Source organism: Suillus clintonianus, assembly GCF_016758775.1.
Source record: "Suillus clintonianus strain FC179 chromosome Unknown DEU56scaffold_8, whole genome shotgun sequence".
Taxonomy (NCBI): Eukaryota; Fungi; Basidiomycota; class Agaricomycetes; order Boletales; family Suillaceae; genus Suillus; species Suillus clintonianus.
In genome coordinates, this window is record NW_024539232.1 from 176,734 (window position 1) to 192,962 (window position 16,229).

The 16,229-nt window shown below is 51.1% G+C and overlaps 4 protein-coding genes across 4 annotated transcripts; 1 reads left to right on the plus strand and 3 right to left on the minus strand.

Moving 5' to 3' along the window:
• Positions 1 to 958: 958 nt before the first annotated feature.
• DEU56DRAFT_777465 (uncharacterized protein) lies at positions 959 to 2,215 on the minus strand. Its single transcript, XM_041351771.1, has 4 exons — positions 1,511 to 2,215; positions 1,385 to 1,449; positions 1,223 to 1,331; positions 959 to 1,175 (listed from the first exon to the last, which is right to left on the minus strand). The coding sequence occupies exons 1-4, from the start codon at positions 1,925 to 1,927 to the stop codon at positions 1,083 to 1,085; spliced, it is 684 nt and encodes a 227-aa protein (XP_041213133.1). The 5' UTR covers positions 1,928 to 2,215; the 3' UTR covers positions 959 to 1,082.
• A 101-nt stretch (positions 2,216 to 2,316) lies between these two features.
• DEU56DRAFT_777474 (uncharacterized protein) lies at positions 2,317 to 3,418 on the minus strand. The gene is given in 5 exon segments (XM_041351772.1): positions 2,317 to 2,458; positions 2,514 to 2,622; positions 2,674 to 2,738; positions 2,794 to 3,245; positions 3,256 to 3,418. 4 exon segments carry the CDS (start codon positions 3,208 to 3,210, stop codon positions 2,366 to 2,368), a joined length of 684 nt encoding a protein of 227 aa, XP_041213134.1. The 5' UTR covers positions 3,211 to 3,245; positions 3,256 to 3,418; the 3' UTR covers positions 2,317 to 2,365.
• Positions 3,419 to 4,138: 720 nt separating this feature from the next.
• Positions 4,139 to 8,175, plus strand: DEU56DRAFT_777476 (uncharacterized protein). The gene is made up of 5 exons (XM_041351773.1): positions 4,139 to 4,219; positions 4,392 to 4,537; positions 4,654 to 5,565; positions 5,619 to 5,989; positions 6,050 to 8,175. The coding sequence occupies exons 1-5, from the start codon at positions 4,157 to 4,159 to the stop codon at positions 7,855 to 7,857; spliced, it is 3,300 nt and encodes a 1,099-aa protein (XP_041213135.1). The 5' UTR covers positions 4,139 to 4,156; the 3' UTR covers positions 7,858 to 8,175.
• A 96-nt stretch (positions 8,176 to 8,271) lies between these two features.
• On the minus strand, positions 8,272 to 16,012 carry DEU56DRAFT_777482 (NUC071 domain-containing protein). Its single transcript, XM_041351774.1, has 11 exons — positions 15,788 to 16,012; positions 14,350 to 15,735; positions 14,040 to 14,297; positions 13,291 to 13,982; positions 12,963 to 13,239; positions 11,619 to 12,909; positions 11,259 to 11,559; positions 10,610 to 11,201; positions 9,775 to 10,554; positions 9,476 to 9,721; positions 8,272 to 9,425 (listed from the first exon to the last, which is right to left on the minus strand). Exons 1-11 carry the CDS (start codon positions 15,983 to 15,985, stop codon positions 8,379 to 8,381), a joined length of 7,068 nt encoding a protein of 2,355 aa, XP_041213136.1. The 5' UTR covers positions 15,986 to 16,012; the 3' UTR covers positions 8,272 to 8,378.
• Between the last annotated feature and the right edge of the window lie 217 nt (positions 16,013 to 16,229).

Consider the following 16,229-nt stretch of genomic DNA (forward strand, 5'->3'; position numbering starts at 1 on the left):
CGTCGAGTCTCTGCGCGTTGAATCGGATGCTGTCGCAGATCAACTTAGCTGTACATCGAGCCTGGACAATAGCCCTTGATTGAGCGTAGGCAAGTCATGGTGTATGTATCTCGAATATTGATAAAGTAGTCTCTGACCTTCAAGTCAAGTCAAGTTCATCCTCGGCGATGATCCTCGGGTATTCGCCGTTACCGAATTCCGATTGGAACTTTTCACTCCTTGTTCCAACCACAACAACAAGCACCTTCCTCAAAAATGCGAACGAACAGATCGATCTCCCCCGCGGCGAGGAACAACAACTCGAATGGGTATTAATATTTGGAAATGTCGCCATGCATCTAGCTACTTGCTGGGACTTTTTTTCTGACATTCCAGCTATTATTCGTGTCGACAAATCATGCTCTGATTCCTCAGTATTGTTGTCTTTTGCACAGGTCAATGTGCTGTGTTCTGTTGCCAAGCTGTGGAGTCCACTTCTGGTCCTGTGCGTGTGCCTACCGTTGAAGGTTGGTACAACTCTTGACAGACTTCTCATCCGCCCTATATCTGAGTGGGTGTGATGTCGAGCTTGGCCTTGATTGGCTCACATCTGTGTGTATACACTGGAGATGTGATATATTATGAGTTGAGCGTCCTTCCAATGGAGACGGATGCACGGGTGTCCAACGATTTCCCACTGGCCACTTTTGGATTCGCCTTGGAGGTACGTTCATTGACCACCTCCCACAAAAGAGATCTTTCAGCTACCCAAGCGAGTTGATCTGTAGCGACTCCACGTACTTGTACTGATCACTGTGATCTGCCTGTATCTATACATCCAATGACCTCAATGAGAATTCAACTGATTCAGAATTTCGCGAGTCCAGGACCACTGAGATAAACTGTAGCGGGCTTTGCTGCACGCAGCCCTTTTGCGTTACCAAGGTAAATGTCCAGATCATTTGGGGCGAAAATGCCAATCCTGAGACTCTAAATTTTATGGGCAAGGCTATAAGTATCATACAATACAAGTTATACAACGAACATCTAACTATAAAAAGGATTCCCCTTCACAATCATGACGAGTGCGGGACATCATGATATCACCAGAGGTATGGAATAACGCGCGCAGGCACTCTCTGCTTGTATGTGCGATATTCTTCGGCAACAGCAGAGTCCTTCATGATAAGATCCTCCTAAAAAGCAGTGAACCTCTGTGTGTATAGAAAAACGAGATCTTTACCTCGATAGGCATCTTGACAGCAAAAGCGCCAGCAATTATACCAAGTCCTACAAGCGGCGCATAAGACCAAAACATCACTGCAAAAAGCACGTTCTGGATGAGCACGCTCCTAAGGGGGATGTCAGAGTCCAATCTAATCAATGTACATAGTATGAGACTCACGTGTACGCAGGATGACGCACCACCGCGTATGGACCTGTCTGCACGACTTTGGGCTTCTCGCGTCTCTGGCGAGGGGGCATGAGCTTATGTGCGTCATCAACACGTAATAAAGAGAACGGTGCACACCCCGATCGCATGCCACTGATTCCCGAGGTGCGTGAATATGCGTCCCATGAACCTGAGGAGCATAAAAGTCGATGCGCACGCTGCAATTCTCAAAGCGATCTCTGTCTCTGGTTGGAAATAGTTAGTAGGAAGGTTCATGCGCTGCATCCATGCAGGCTGGACGAAGCGGTTGAAGGTGACGCATAGGATGTATGTCGCGGGTGGAATGAAGTACGAGAGGCCGTGTATTGGGCTTACGATCTTGCCGACGAAAGAGGTTGGGGTGGAGCGAATGTCACCTGCTTCGGCTTTAGCGACTGGGGCGATTGCAAGGGTGCTAGATAGGACATATTGTAAGGACCTGAAGGTGGTGAAAACGGCGAGTCCTTCTACGGTCTGGGCGAATGATGGAAGAGTGAGACCAGCGATGTAATACATGCTGAACTTGGATGAGTTAACGAGTTTGGGGTTTAGTATCCGTCATGATCATGTATTTATACTATGCTTTGGCGCCCAGTTTCTGTTGACTTGGAGCAGCTTAACCGTAAGACTCGCCTCCATCACTGGTGTGGTCCTCACGACAATGACAAACACGGTATCTGTGTGAATGACAAAAAGTCTGATGGGCTTGATGCATTTTTGGGTGACCTTGACAAGCTATGTTGAGGTTGTATTGGGCTTTGCTGCGCGCGGGGTTTTTCCGGGTTATTAAGTTCTAGTAAGGTAAACAACCAGCTGATCATTTGAGGCGAAAATGCCAACCCTGAGGCCTGAGGCTGTAAATTTTATAGGCAAAGTTATAAGTATCGTACATTACAACGGACATCTAAAAAGGATTCCCCTACACAATTTTGACGAGTATGCGACATCACGATATCACCAGAGGTATGGAATAACACGCGCAGGCACTCTCTGCATGTATGTACGATATTCCCCGGCAACAGCAGAGTCCTTCATGATAAGATCCTCCTAAAAAGCAGTCAACCTCTGTATACAGTGCATAATAAGAAAACGAGATCCTTACCTCGATAGGCATTTTGACAGCAAAAGCGCCAGCTGTGATACCAAGTCCCACAAGCGGCGCATAAGACCAGGACATCACAGCAAAAAGCATGCCCTGGATGAGCACGCTCCTAAGGGGAACGTCAGAGTCCTACGTATATAATGCAAAATATGAGACTCACGTGTACAGAGGATGACGCACCACCGCGTATGGACCTGTCTGCACGACTTTGGGCTTCTCGCGTCTCTGGCGAGGGGACATGAGCTTATGCGCGTCTTCAACACGTAATAAAGAGACAAACCCCGATCGCATGCCACTGATTCCCGAGGTGCGTGAATATGCGTCCGATGAACCTGAGGAGCACAAAGGTCGATGCGCACGCTGCAATTCTCAAAGCGATCTCTGTCTCTAGTTGGAAATAATTAGTAGGAAGGTTCATGCGCTGCATCCATGCAGGCTGCGCGAAGCGGTTGAAGGTGACGCATAGGATGTACGTCACGGGTGGGATGAAGAACGAGAGGCTGTGTATTGGGGTTACGACCTTGCCAATGAAGGATGTTGGGGTGGTGCGAATGACACCTGCTTCGGCTCTAGCGACTGGGGCGATTGCGAGGACGCGAGATAGGGCATATTGTATAGATCTGAAGGTGGTGAAAACAGCGAGTCCTTCTACGATTTGGGGGGGTGACGGAAGAGTGAGACCGGCGATATAATACATGCTGATCTTGGATATGAGTTAACGAGTTTGGGGTTGATTACAATTTCCGCCATGGTGATGTATTTATACTATGTTTTGGCGCACAGTTTCTCCTGACTTGGAGCTTGACCGTAAGACTCGCCTCTATCAAGTACTGATGTGGTCCTCACGACAACTGTATGATGTGAATGACAAAGAGTCTCATAGGCTTGATGCATATTTGGGTGACAAGCTGTGTTGAGGCTGTGCTACAATGAGCCGATGTTATAATAGAAGTGGAATGGAAGGCACTAGTGGGAGATGCGCACTTAGTCCTCGTGCCGGAAGATGATGATCATAAGGTGATATTTACCAGCTTTAACTGTGGACTATCCCAGGGATGTCAGTAATGATAAGAATTAACGTACGAATACACGTGTAGCTTCATGCAGTGTAAGAGCACTAGAGCAGACTAGAGCCTTGAAGCTTCCTGCGGCGAGGAATCGGCGGCTGCTGAGGAATTAGAAATTAGGAGCCCATCCGTGTACAACTGGTCTCATGACCTGGGGACTAGGCTGGATGTAGTTGAGTGATACTGATCGCAGTTACGCAGTAGGCATAAAATGAGACTAGAGCTGGTTCAACGGTTAATGCAGGGTTGTCACGGTGAAACATGACGTTGGTTCTTGCCCGAGCAAACGGCGGTGTCCAAGACGGGCGCTCCGCTCTTCACGGCACCGCCAAGTGATGATCAGAGAGTTCCGTTTTTTTCCGGAAGTCGACTGGTCAGTGTGCTGCTAGGTTCGAGCGGGCTACTAACAGAATGACCGAGGGGGGGACGGCGTATGGCACAGGTGGTTGATATGATGAACAGCCGTGATGATACATGCACGTGAAACATGGACCTTAGACTGACAGCTGGTATGTCATAAGTAAACTACAATTTTATTTGCCAAGTACAACTTGAATTAAACTTTGTCCATGAACGATGACCTCGCCGTCGTCGTTGTCGTTGTCGTCGTCGATGGAGTGGATGAATCCGTGGAGTAAGGTCTGTGTTGCTCAATTCTTGCATTGGAAGCGTGATCTCTGATGAGTTATCTATTCATGATCCTGTGTACCACTGCCCTGTATTTGACTGCCACGTTAAACTCGTCACAATTGCTCGTCATCGCTGCTCGTTTCTCCTGCTCGTCGTTGCTCTCCCTCGTTGTCCCTCGCAGTCGCTTTCCTCCCAGACGACTCTCGAATCACCCGCCACGATGCCAATTCATTTCTTCTCTGAATCACAACGCAGCCTCGGGGACTCATTCACCCGACGTGCGAGCATAACCCAGCAGCCTCGAGAACCAAAGGGAAAGGAGAAGGAGTACGTAGATCATGTCGAATTTCCTTATGGTGCGTCCTATTGCTCCTGACGCGCGATTCGAGCTCACTACGTTCTTTAGACGACTCATTGCTTCCCAATTTCACTGGGTCTACTAGCCTCTCATCTCATGATTCCTCTCTCAGATATCCCTACTTGTACCCTTCACAGCAGCAGCACTCTCAAACCAAATCCACTCCAAAGCCCACATCTCCAAGAAAGCCCCGTACCTCCCTCCTCTTCTCTCTCGTCCGCAAAAAGACTGGCTCTACTACTAGCCCTGTTTCCCAATATTCGCATCCGCTAGTCATGCCCGGGGTCATGGAGATCACTCGCCCATATTCATATGTCCAAGAAGAAGAGGAGCGAGAGAGACTTAGAGATGCTGCGGCTCAGAGTATCGGCCTTGTCGACTATGCTGCCAGCGAGCACCCAGAGGATACTCGGGAGGACCTAGTTGGCCCTGTGCCACCATCAGCGACCATTGATTCGCACATATCCTTACCTTTGCCTATACCTCCATCACCCATACCTTCACCAACTCCTACTCTCTTACCTCATCTCCCGCCTTTCCCCACAACCCTTGCCTCCCTTGGTTCACGAATCACACTCATGGGCACATTCCCCAAATTCTGTCCCTCATCCTCCCTCCTCGTATACGCCCTCGCAAAGCAATGGAAGACAAGATCCATCGTCCTCACAACTGCGACCTCGGCCGCCGCACAAACAGTCACACACCTGCATCTCTTCAAATCAAATCTTCCCTCATCCTCAGAGATTCATCGCTTACCTATCACCCAAGACACCGCGATATACGTAGCTGAGCACTCCGGACCCAGCATGAACACCACGCGGACCAGCACCCTCAGTAAACGCGACAGTAGGAGCGGGGCAAGAGGCAGTGGAGGCAAATCAAACGGCACCGTCGTTGCTATCGAGCAGGGTGAGATCATTTGGCATTTTGAGATGCAGGACCCGAACGAGAGACAAAATTGGATTGGTGCTATAAAAGCAGTTGTCCTGGGGCAAAGGTGGGTTGCGTTTCTGGGTCTCGTTGGATACTGGTTATAACACCCCTCTCCAGATCCATGCGTGCAGGTATCACCGCGTCACCACACCTCAGGGGGCACGAGCCTCGCGGGGACATGGATGTCATGCTCTCCATGCGACTCCAAGCGTCATTATCTTCCGCCGCATCCCCTGTACCACCCCCTGCTTCGTCACCCCGCACCTCGTCGTCTCCCCCACCCGTGTTGGCTGGTGGTGCGTCCCCACAGCCCGCGTCACCAATTCGCGCCTCTTTGTCGCTCGAGGGCATGCGTTCCCAACCGCACACAAGGTCGTCGACACCCAGCATACCTGCAAGCACCGAGCTCTTCACTCGCGCATCAAGTATCAAGTCAAATAAGAAATCCAGCGCACATAGATCCAGCTCAAGGTCCAGTCCAAGCTCTGGTTCGTCCTCCCCAACTCATTCTATCCGAGTCCAGTCCAAGCGCTCAGGCAACATCTCAGTTTCCATGCTCTCACCAACGCACTCTTCCAAATCGTCGACGTCTACTACCAAGACGATCAAGGGCATGTTTGCACCTCGGTCTCGTTCGCCGTCTTTGTCTCTCAACGGACACGAGCGGGAAAGTGAGTATGCAGAAGAGAGCTTTGGGACGGTGGGGAGCAGTTTAATGGGTATCGCCAGTGGCGTGGGCGTGAGCACCAAGAGGAGCAGCTCGCCAATGCGCCGCTCGGACTCACCCGTACCAAGCGTGGCATCGTCAGGGCGCGACGGGTCTAGCGTGCACCTACCAAATGAGAGCATACACAGTGGATGCGTGAGCTCGAGCATCTGCAGCGCCAGCATCAACGGAATCCCTGCTTGTGATCTCAAGATCGTCAAAGAGGACGAACGGTGGGCTCCTTCTCCATCCACTGATACACCCGAGAATTCGCAGTCACATACGGCTCTGCTTTCCCACTCGAATTCACATTCGCACTCTCTTCAACCACCCCCGAGGTGTAGGAAGCATACGTTTGTGCATCCACTTGCAGACGACATATGCCAAGAGATGGATACTGTGCCCAGTATCCATACTTTTACTGAGGACTCCTCAGGTACCACCGTCACCCCACGCTCCATCACCCCCATCCCCACGCCCAACCCAGCACGTCTATCAGTGCAAACCACATCTACCACGGCCTCCAGCTCTGTCGAAAGATCTGGTTCTTCATCCTCCACGCCCTCCCGCCGATGGTCTCGAACGCTTCCAAAGCGGTTAACACCTCCAAGTGGCCCCCTCCCCCTAACACCACCGTACGAATCTGAGCTGAGCATCAGCCCCAGCTCTGTGAGTTCTGATAGCCCAGGCGCAGCGTTTTGGAAACGTGCGAGCGGGTCGAGTAGTGTGAGTAGTGCGAGCGCGAGGTCGAGCTCGATACAACATTCTGCTCAGCGCACGAGCCCAATTGGTTCTTTCGGTGTTATTGGTATGGGTAATGGAAGTATAGGCGTGGGGGGTAAACGCCGCTCGATGCCCCCTCCGCGCCCTGCACCGAGCTTTGCGCCTCCACCTGCGCCTGAGCAACAACAGCCGCAGCCGCAGCCCCAACCCCAACCCCAACCCCAATCCCAGAAAACACTGTTCAGAACGTCTGTTGCTCAGCGCGCGTTGAGGCTTAGCTTGACTGCACCACGTCCACCACCGTCAGGGGTCCTACCGCCACGCCCAGACGAACCTGCATACGCACAAGTTCACCGCAATAGCGAAGAAATACCAATACGTCCTGATAGTGCTGCGTCCTCGCGGAGCATGTCTATCAAGCAGCGTCTGCGGATTCTTAGTGCTCCGTCACCTGTCGTCCCGTCGCATGATACCACACCCGACCAAATCGCGCCTCCCCTTACCAGTACTATTGCGCCCCACATCATTAGCAGGAGCACCAGCACCAGCAGCACCGGCAGCAGTACAGGTAGTAGTACCACCCATTCACGACCCCAAACGCCCCCCCTCCCAGGCACGCCCATAACAACGATGCAGAACCACCCAAGCTTTTTATCGCTGAATGCACCTCTTCCTACGATTCCACCACGTAATCCGCTCCGCCCAGCTCCGCCGCCGCGCCTCGCACCTGAGATTACGTCATTGTCGCCGCCTCCGAGACGGGGGAGTAAGCAGCTTATGGTTGCGCAGCATGTCCCTGATAGTGAGGATGAGAGGGAGAGGGAGGAGAAGGAGAGTGTAAATAGAGAGTCTGGCCTCCCTGATTTCTCGGATATTCGCGGGCATGGGGATTCGGTGGTGTCGCTTGGCTTCGTAGCCTTGGAGTGAGGGTGGAGTGATGTGTTTGTCTGTCACGAGCTTTGAACTTTGGGCGCTAAGCTTTTATCCCTTCTTGCAGTCGTCGGGTTCATATCTTTTTGCATTCATGTTGAACGTTGTGGTGCATATCATTAGCTTAGTCCACACACGCAATCTACAATGTACACATACATTACATATCCGCCAGCGGCTTCTCGCTGTGCTGTGCCGTTGGTATTTATCATTCATGATTGGGGCATCGGCAGCCCTGTGGAATCGGATGTCTGTGTCTGTCTCTTGTCGTGTACCTCGCGCGCAGTAATCAATAATGCGTATGAACCGATGCCCATCATCTTCGAAGGTCGGGTTCGAGCTCCAAGCACTGACACCAATGCGGGAGAGAAACTCAGTTGATAATCTTCTGACGGAGATGGGACGCAGATCTAGAGAAAACAACATAATATTGTGTGGATAAACTAATTCGTACAAGTGATATTTTCGAATGCGGCAACATGAAGACAGCAAGTTATAAGACGAAGAGCATTAATAAATCAAGCGAAGCTGTTTTCAACATCAGCACTATCATCGCCTTGCTCAAGGTTCGCAAAGGTCAAGAATGCCGCGGGGCGGTGATCCTCTGCCCAGAACAACAACGGCGTGTCCAGCGTGACAGCAAAGGACAAGTTGGCCGACCACAATTGGGTAAGACCAATACCGTAGTTCCAGACTTTGCCCTCTGGCACGAGCGTCATGCCGAGAATACGGTCAGACAACAGAAGCTGCACCCGCTCCGACATGTTGGGGTTGAAACCGGGTGGGTTGGAAGAATTATCCACGTTTTTGCGGCCCCACTCGAAGCCAGGCACCGTCAGCTGATGAGCAGACAGCGAGACTGAACCAGGAGTGAAGGAAGCGGCGATACAGATTGACGAAGAGCTCCACTCTGGGTGATCAGCCATCAATTTGGCTTGAGTGGTGACGTCTGTGGGAGAGAGGTGGCTGAGCTCAAGAGCTTGCGTCTTGACCCACCCAAGAGGCTCGAGATCCTTGAGAAGGAAGTCGTCCTTCGGCAACTGGTTAGGCAGCTCAACGCTATTGTTGCTTCCTCGTTGAGGCACCCATACAACTGCCTTGATCTCCTTGACCTGCTTGTTGTCTGGCGGCGATACACCGTACAAGAAAGCTGCAACCTGAGTGCGAAGATCTGCCGCAGTGATGAATGCCCGCAGGATGTTCTTCGGTAACACGTAGGTATATGAAGCAGCATCGTCCTTGACATCATCATTGGAAACATAGATGTGCTGGAGACGGAGGGGAAGATGCGTGGCAGAGATGGCACGGACACGCCAATCAGACTTGCTGCTAAACACCTGCTGTTCATAGTTGGTCGTAGTGACGGTCTGAATCGTATCACCGTGAACGTTAGTGGTCTGAGTTTGCACAGCGGTGACTTGACCCTGTGCCTCGGAACTCTTCTCAAGCTCAGCCATCTGCTGGCGCTGGACGGACGGAGCGGCAATCTCTTGACCCAGAATGATGTCACGGATTTCACTGGCAGTCAAGGACGCGATGTTGACGCTGTTCCGCTTGCCGAAGTCCTGGGTCTCGATGTGAGTTGAAGTTCAAGAGAGTGCGTTGTAATACTTACTGCCAAGATAAGATCCTTCATTGCGACCTCAACCTTGATCCACTCATCGTCTGTAAGAGTGGGCCAGACGAAGTGCGGCTCTGTGATGGTCGACTTGTCCGGGTGCAAGATAATCTTCGCCTTCTCGTTGTTGACGTGCAAGCCACGGAGGAGGAGGATAAGACGAGAGAAGGCGGTGTAGCTGGACACAGACTTGAGCCAGTCGTCGTACAAGCTGAACAGGACCATTTGAGGTTGCGTAGCACGCTGTGAGAAAAAATATCAGTAACGAAGAAGCAAATACGCATGGACCAACTTACCAGGATCAAGTCACCGAACTTCTCCATCTTCATGCAAGCCTGGAAGGGTAACTGCAACTCACTTCCCTTGATGACGATGTTCGGGAAATCAAGCAAGTGAACCTCGAGAGGGTCCAACATGCCCTTGCGAGTGACTATAACCTGCTTCGGCTGTTCTTCGACAGGCAGCGAACGGACCAAGGCAGCCACTTCTTCGGCAGTCTTCCACTTTGCGAGTTGACCGAGACGCTTTTGACCAGCCCAGACACTGGTGTGGATGATCTTCAGGAACAACTGTCCAGAACGTGGGTTGAAGATGAAGATAGCGCCGTTGATAGGTTTGGTAGTCAAGTTGCCCTCGAACGTCTTGTGGATAGTGACACGATACACATTGGTGTCGTCGACGAACCAGATGATCTGGTTTGAGAACAGTTCCGAGTAGTTCTGGCTGTTGAGGTAAGGCTCCGTAGGTTCAGAAGAGTACAACTGAAGACCCTTGCGGATACGCTCGCGCAAGACGTGACACGCCGGATTGGCCTTCATGATCTTGGCCATGGCCTGCTGGATCAGAGGCTTCATACCGGGGAACCAGTTGCCGTACGCAGACCATAAGTTATATGCTAGATCCATACCGATCATGACACCAGTTGGCGAGGGGTAGATACTCATGGAGTCGGACACGTAGTCCAGGAACTTGGCACGAGTGTATCGCTCGATATCATGAGTGTCGAAATCACCCCAACGAAGCTGAACGTCGATCCAGTACTTGTTGCTAGTCGTACCATCCAAAACGTCCTTGTTCTAAAAGAAACACACGCTCAGATCAAATTCCAAAAAGGTGTGAAAAGCGACCTACATCTGTAACCAGTGAAGGCCGAGAGATGTTCCACTTGTAGGCCGAGAATAGCAATATATCGGCGCAAGACGAGTTCATCTTGTAACTCTTACGTGGGTGAATAGTCTCCTTTTGCACCGTCTCGATCTGGAGAGGCTCTAGCTCCTGGTCAAAGACCTGACACAAGTCCATAACCACACTTTCGTGAATCTTCTGCCACAAATGCGCACGGAAGATTTGGATCAGCGAGATCTTAAGGGTAGGGATCTTGCCGTGCATGAAGATACCCGTCAGATCAAGCTGGACCTGGAAACCGACATACACATTGGCGCGGTTGATTGTCGGACTCCACCAAAGCGTGAACCGACGGTTAGGAATCTGGTTAAGACCTGACCTCTGTGCGTTGGTAAGTTTCTTGTATCGCATTGACTCCTCGAATCCAGAAGCCTTCTCCCAGAAAAGACCCTCCCAGGTGGGGAAGTAAGTTCCTTTGAAGAGCGTGTGCTCCAAGATACCCTCAACACCACCCAGTGCAGCGATGACATCGACACGGTAGTTGTTTAGTTGCCAGAGCTTTCCGTCATGGCGCTGAGATGTCCACCAGAAGGGGTTGCTAAAAGCAACATTCCATGAGCCAACAATGAACTAAGACAGCTGGAGAACGACTCACTGTTTCAGCAGCTGGTACTGCTTCCAGTCCGTACGCACACGCCAACCTCGGTCATATGCCAATGTGTGTCGATCCTTTTGGAAGAGGGTGTTGATACGGGGAATACCGCGGTCCCAGCTATCTTCAAGATCTTCGAGGGTGAGACGACGGTTCTGGGCATTGGCTTCCTTCCGCTTCATGGAGTATTCGGACCAGACGCGAGCTGAATCCAAGAACTCTGCCTCCCATGGCTGAAGATATCTGTACAAGTTCGGAATCAATTGGTCCTCCTCGTGGGTCATACCAGCGCGGAAATGAGTAACTGTTAGAATGAACTAATGTGAGCGAGAGAATGATCATCAAATGAGAGAATGGACAAACCTCCGACGTCAGTTTGCTTGGACCATCGCAAGTCACTTTGCGGGATGAGAACGTGACCCATCGAAAGCATTCCAAGGCCACCAAGCTCCTTCGGCGTGTAGAAGACGACAGGAGGGAAACGAGACGGCATCTTGCTGTTCAAGCCGATCTTGACACGAGTTTGAATCTTGTTCTCTGCCTTGACAAGAGAGTCCAAGAGTTCGTTTGTGTGGATGACAGCCTCGCGGTAGTAGGTCATCAAACCGATCAGCGCAGTGTTCCACTTGTTAACGATCTTCGAGAAAGTGGTGGAGCCAGAGCTCATGAGGACCTGACGGATACGGTTGTTGAATTGCTGGACACCGTCATCGGAGACACGGAGGAACGCCTGCGCAGTTCTCTCCTTCGTCTGCTCATTGGTGAGATTCCACACAGCATCCTTCAACGAGAACTGCTCGCCACCCATCGTCCTAATCTTGGGCAAGATGCGGACCTCAAAGCCGCACATCGAGAACAACAACTGTGGGTTGTCCTTCGAGTAGACGCTGACAAACGTGTCCTCCCACTCGATGGTCGTAAGTGAGCGCGGCAGGCTGTTCTTGACGTTCCAGAAGACCGCTCTTCCAAGATTGACATCATGCTTGATGAGACGCATACGACAATCTCGAGGCCAGCAGCGCTTGTTGTTGTACCCGATGACGTTGTTGTTGGTCGGGTCAGGGTTGGCACTCAGATAGCGTTGGATCAAGTCCCTTGCCTCATCAGCGCTGAAGCGGAAGAGTATGTGCAAGCGATCAACGTAACGGGAGTACAGGCGGATGGGGTGACGAGTTTCTGTCGCCGAGTCGCGGTACTGCAGGAAGTTATTAGGCATCTGTGGAGGACCCGCCATCTCGCTGGCACGCTGCAAGCCAAGAATAAGGAGATCAAGGACGAGACCGTAGTACTGGAAGACGAAGGCAGAGAACTGAAGACCGCGGATGAGACCGAATGCATTTGTGTGCGCCATGTCCTTGTAAGTCAGCACCGTGTTATTCTTCGCAGTGATGTAGTCTGCCAAGTTGTGATCAAGAATAAGACGGAGGAGACGGTTCAGCAGGGTCAAATCGATCTTCTCGTACACCTTGGAGAAGACAGTCTCCATCATCACGTTGCACTCGCCCTCGCTCGTCTCCCAAATGTCCGTCAGATTGTTGATGCCCTGGCACCACTTGTACACGAGCAACGGCGGTGGCTCCGTGTCGGCAGGTTTGATCCAGGCAGGGAACAACCCTCTCTTATCAGCCTCGAAGAAGAGGAATTGATCAAGATACTGTAGTAACAACGTCAGCAGGGCATAAAACGGAGTGAAATGCTGAAACTCACGGCGTCGGTGATTTTCTCAACGGGCTCGATGTCGTAGCACGGAATGAGTTTGTCGTATGTGTCAAAGAACTCGATACCAGCCTCCTTGAACGCACGCTGGGTGAGAAGCAGTCGCTTGATGCGCGACAGGCATTCGTGTGGATTGTCATACGCCTGCTCAATGAGGGCAAGCTCTTCACGCTGCGATTGGTTAAGGCGACCCTTGACTGAGTAAGCCTCCTTCAGCTTTTCAAGTGCAAGTACAAGAAGTTTTGTGTCATGCTTGTACGACAGAGGACTAAAGAATACGGTGAGTTCAGGACGTACAACACATGCCTAGGTCACTTACGGGAATGGGATAGGAGCAAATTTGCGGCTCTCTAGCCAGTGAACGGTCGCAGTGTAAATTGCAACGGCCTCTTCCGCACTGATGTACGGTCCATCCTTCAAGTACCCATGTTGCCTCTCCTGCTCTGCTTTCAAGTACAGACGAGTCAGCCGACCCAGATTTTTCTTCACCACTGCCTTATCAACCGTAGCACCCCGACGGATACGTTCCCGATTATAGTGTGCAACCGAGCACCACCAATCAGCCTTGCTCTTGATGTATCGTAGGATAATGTTCTCAATCGCAGTGGGCATTCCAGGGACTTTCCACGGGATGTTCGCCTTCCAACAACGCCACGCCTCGGAGAGATGCTGCAAAATTGTCTTCGACTTGTTCTGCTTGATAGACTCGGGCATCATGTCGAGAATGTCGTGCATGACAGCAGCACGTAATTCAAGGTCGTAGTGAGACTCGACACGTTGCTTTGTCACAGTCTTCGCAATGCCCTTGCTGTTACGTCCCTCAAACTGACGCGCGAGAAGGTTACCGAGCCAGCGCTCAAGTAGCGGTACAATGCCTCGCATGAAGAAAAGCCAGACACGCCAACCAGGAGCCCAGAAGCCATTTCCAGGACCTTTGCCGACAGGGCCAGTGTTAAAGCGGTAGTAGATCAAGTGCTTGAGATCTTTTGTCATACGAACTTGTCTCATGAGCTGGATGAATAAAAGTCAATAAAAGAGACTTCGCCTGCAATAAAAAGCTGCACGAACCTTGTACTTGTACCGGTACATACCAGTCAAGGCGCCGATGTGTGCAAAGATGTACTGCAGTGCATCCGCGAGCTGGAAAGCATCAACGTTGCCAAGGCGGAACTGAACATGGGCGTCAACAACGAGCTTCGTAAGACGCAGAATCTCGCGACACAAGTGGAAGGCGTTTCCGAAGCGCGACTTTTTTCGCTCCTTTGTAGTGAGCGTCTTCACTGGCTTCAAATTCATGTTATAATCGAGATGCAAGTAGTTCAAGTTCTAAAGGGGAAATCAGCCTCGATGTACCCCAGCGATCTCTACGAAAGCTTACCTTTCTGTGGATGAGGAGGTTAAGCATGTTGTACCCTTGTCTGCACACCTGCAAACCGGCTTCCACCCAGTCAAGCTTTGTCGTCTGGAAGAACTTCGTCGCCTTCAATTGCCGGAAGAGATTCTTCTTAGTCATCGCCTTCTCAGGCCGACTCTTGAGCTCGTTGAGGACGAAGCACTTGAGCAACTTCTGGTACGATACGCGGACCTTGACTGGCTGGTTGGGAGGACAGTGCTCCAAGTACCAGTTCTTCACAAGAGGTATATCCTGCGCACGACGCATGCGACCAGAGCGCCGATTATAAGGTTCAGGTGCCCACCATAGAGCAATACCATCAGCAGTAAGGTCGTTCTCGAGAGGCTTGTCCTCAAGGAAGGGCTGTACTACATCGGGCAACTCAAAATCATCGTCTTCGGCGCCGTTCGGACCGAAGATAGAGTCTTCATGAGAGACGAGCGGTGCGTTCTTCGGAGTAGCGCCCCGCAGGGAGATAGGGTTGATAAGTGGGTCGAAATAGAAGGCGGGTAGGTCGGGATCATCTGTGCGAATATAGACATTCTTGGGCGAGTGATACGGAGAGAGGTGAACAGAACGCGGGAGGGAGTTATAGAGATGCGGGAAGGCAACTTTGTACTCGGTACGAATTTGTTGACGAATGATGACTTTGTTGACATCATTAAACTCGTTCCAGTCTTCATCGAAAGCATCCATGTCACGGTACAATGGCTCAAACTTTGGCCCTCCAGGAATTGCCAAGTTGAGGGCTTTTGCGGTAAAGAAAGATTTCTTATCGAAGAGATAACTTGCGTTGCTATCAGGCTGGTCTGATAGCAAGGTTCGGCCAAGACGATACAAATTCGCCATGACAGGCAGTGAAAGCTGCCAATAGCGATATGAAGGACCGTTGACCGCAGGTGTGTCAACCAACGGCTTCGGGTCGTAAAACCAGTCGATGATGGCAGAATCTTCTTCTGTATCGAGCTCTAGCTGAATGGCTTCAAGAGGCTCAACATCCAGCACATTATCACCATAATCCAACGGTGGCTCTTCGTCATCAAAAGGCGGGAAGCGCATACGCTTGAAATGTCTGCGATCACGCTTCTCTCGACGCATGGCTAGCCACATGGAACTCCATTGCGCATGGTAAACAGGTTCGATAATGCGGGGAATCTCGTTGACGAAAGTGATAGCGCCAGTGATATGATAAAGGACGGGCACCTCGCGAACCTGCTCCCAAGGGTATGGAATGTTTTCGAGCAGCTTCATTACAGCGTGAGGGACGTATTTCAGAGCGCCAAGGTGGACACGCTTGTCATTGCGAAACTTGCGATTACTCATGTCACCATGGTCCTTGATAATTTTACGGACGTGTTCAGGAGGCAAATCCTGCATAATAATTATTCAATACGCGTAAAATTTCCATACCAACTGAACGCACCTGTTTTCCCATATCAACGTATCCTCCTTTGCGTTTCTCGCCGTAGCGCTTCTTCTGCATAGAAACCCATTTCTGCGACTTTTGTGCAAGGATTTCAGGTGGCATCTTTGAGGTAGACGCCTGTGGAAATCCTGGCGGTGGAGGCATGCCTGGGGGTGGGGGCGGCAAACCCGGAGGAGGGCGAATGAACGAGCTCATCGTCGATGTTGAGGGCGACGGTGAAAGATTGGTCGATGACTAATTCACCAGTCCTTCAACTTTTTGATTTTGAAGTCCGACCACCACGGGGTTCAAAAAGCAGACGTCAGTGAGAAAGCTTCAACGTCACAAGACATATCGACGCAAGGAAATAATACATTCCTTGTATGTTGTGTGATTGACCAGTTCCGAATAGATGCTTCATGTCAACTTTCATGGGGGACCAAGCGGATGCGAAAAATAT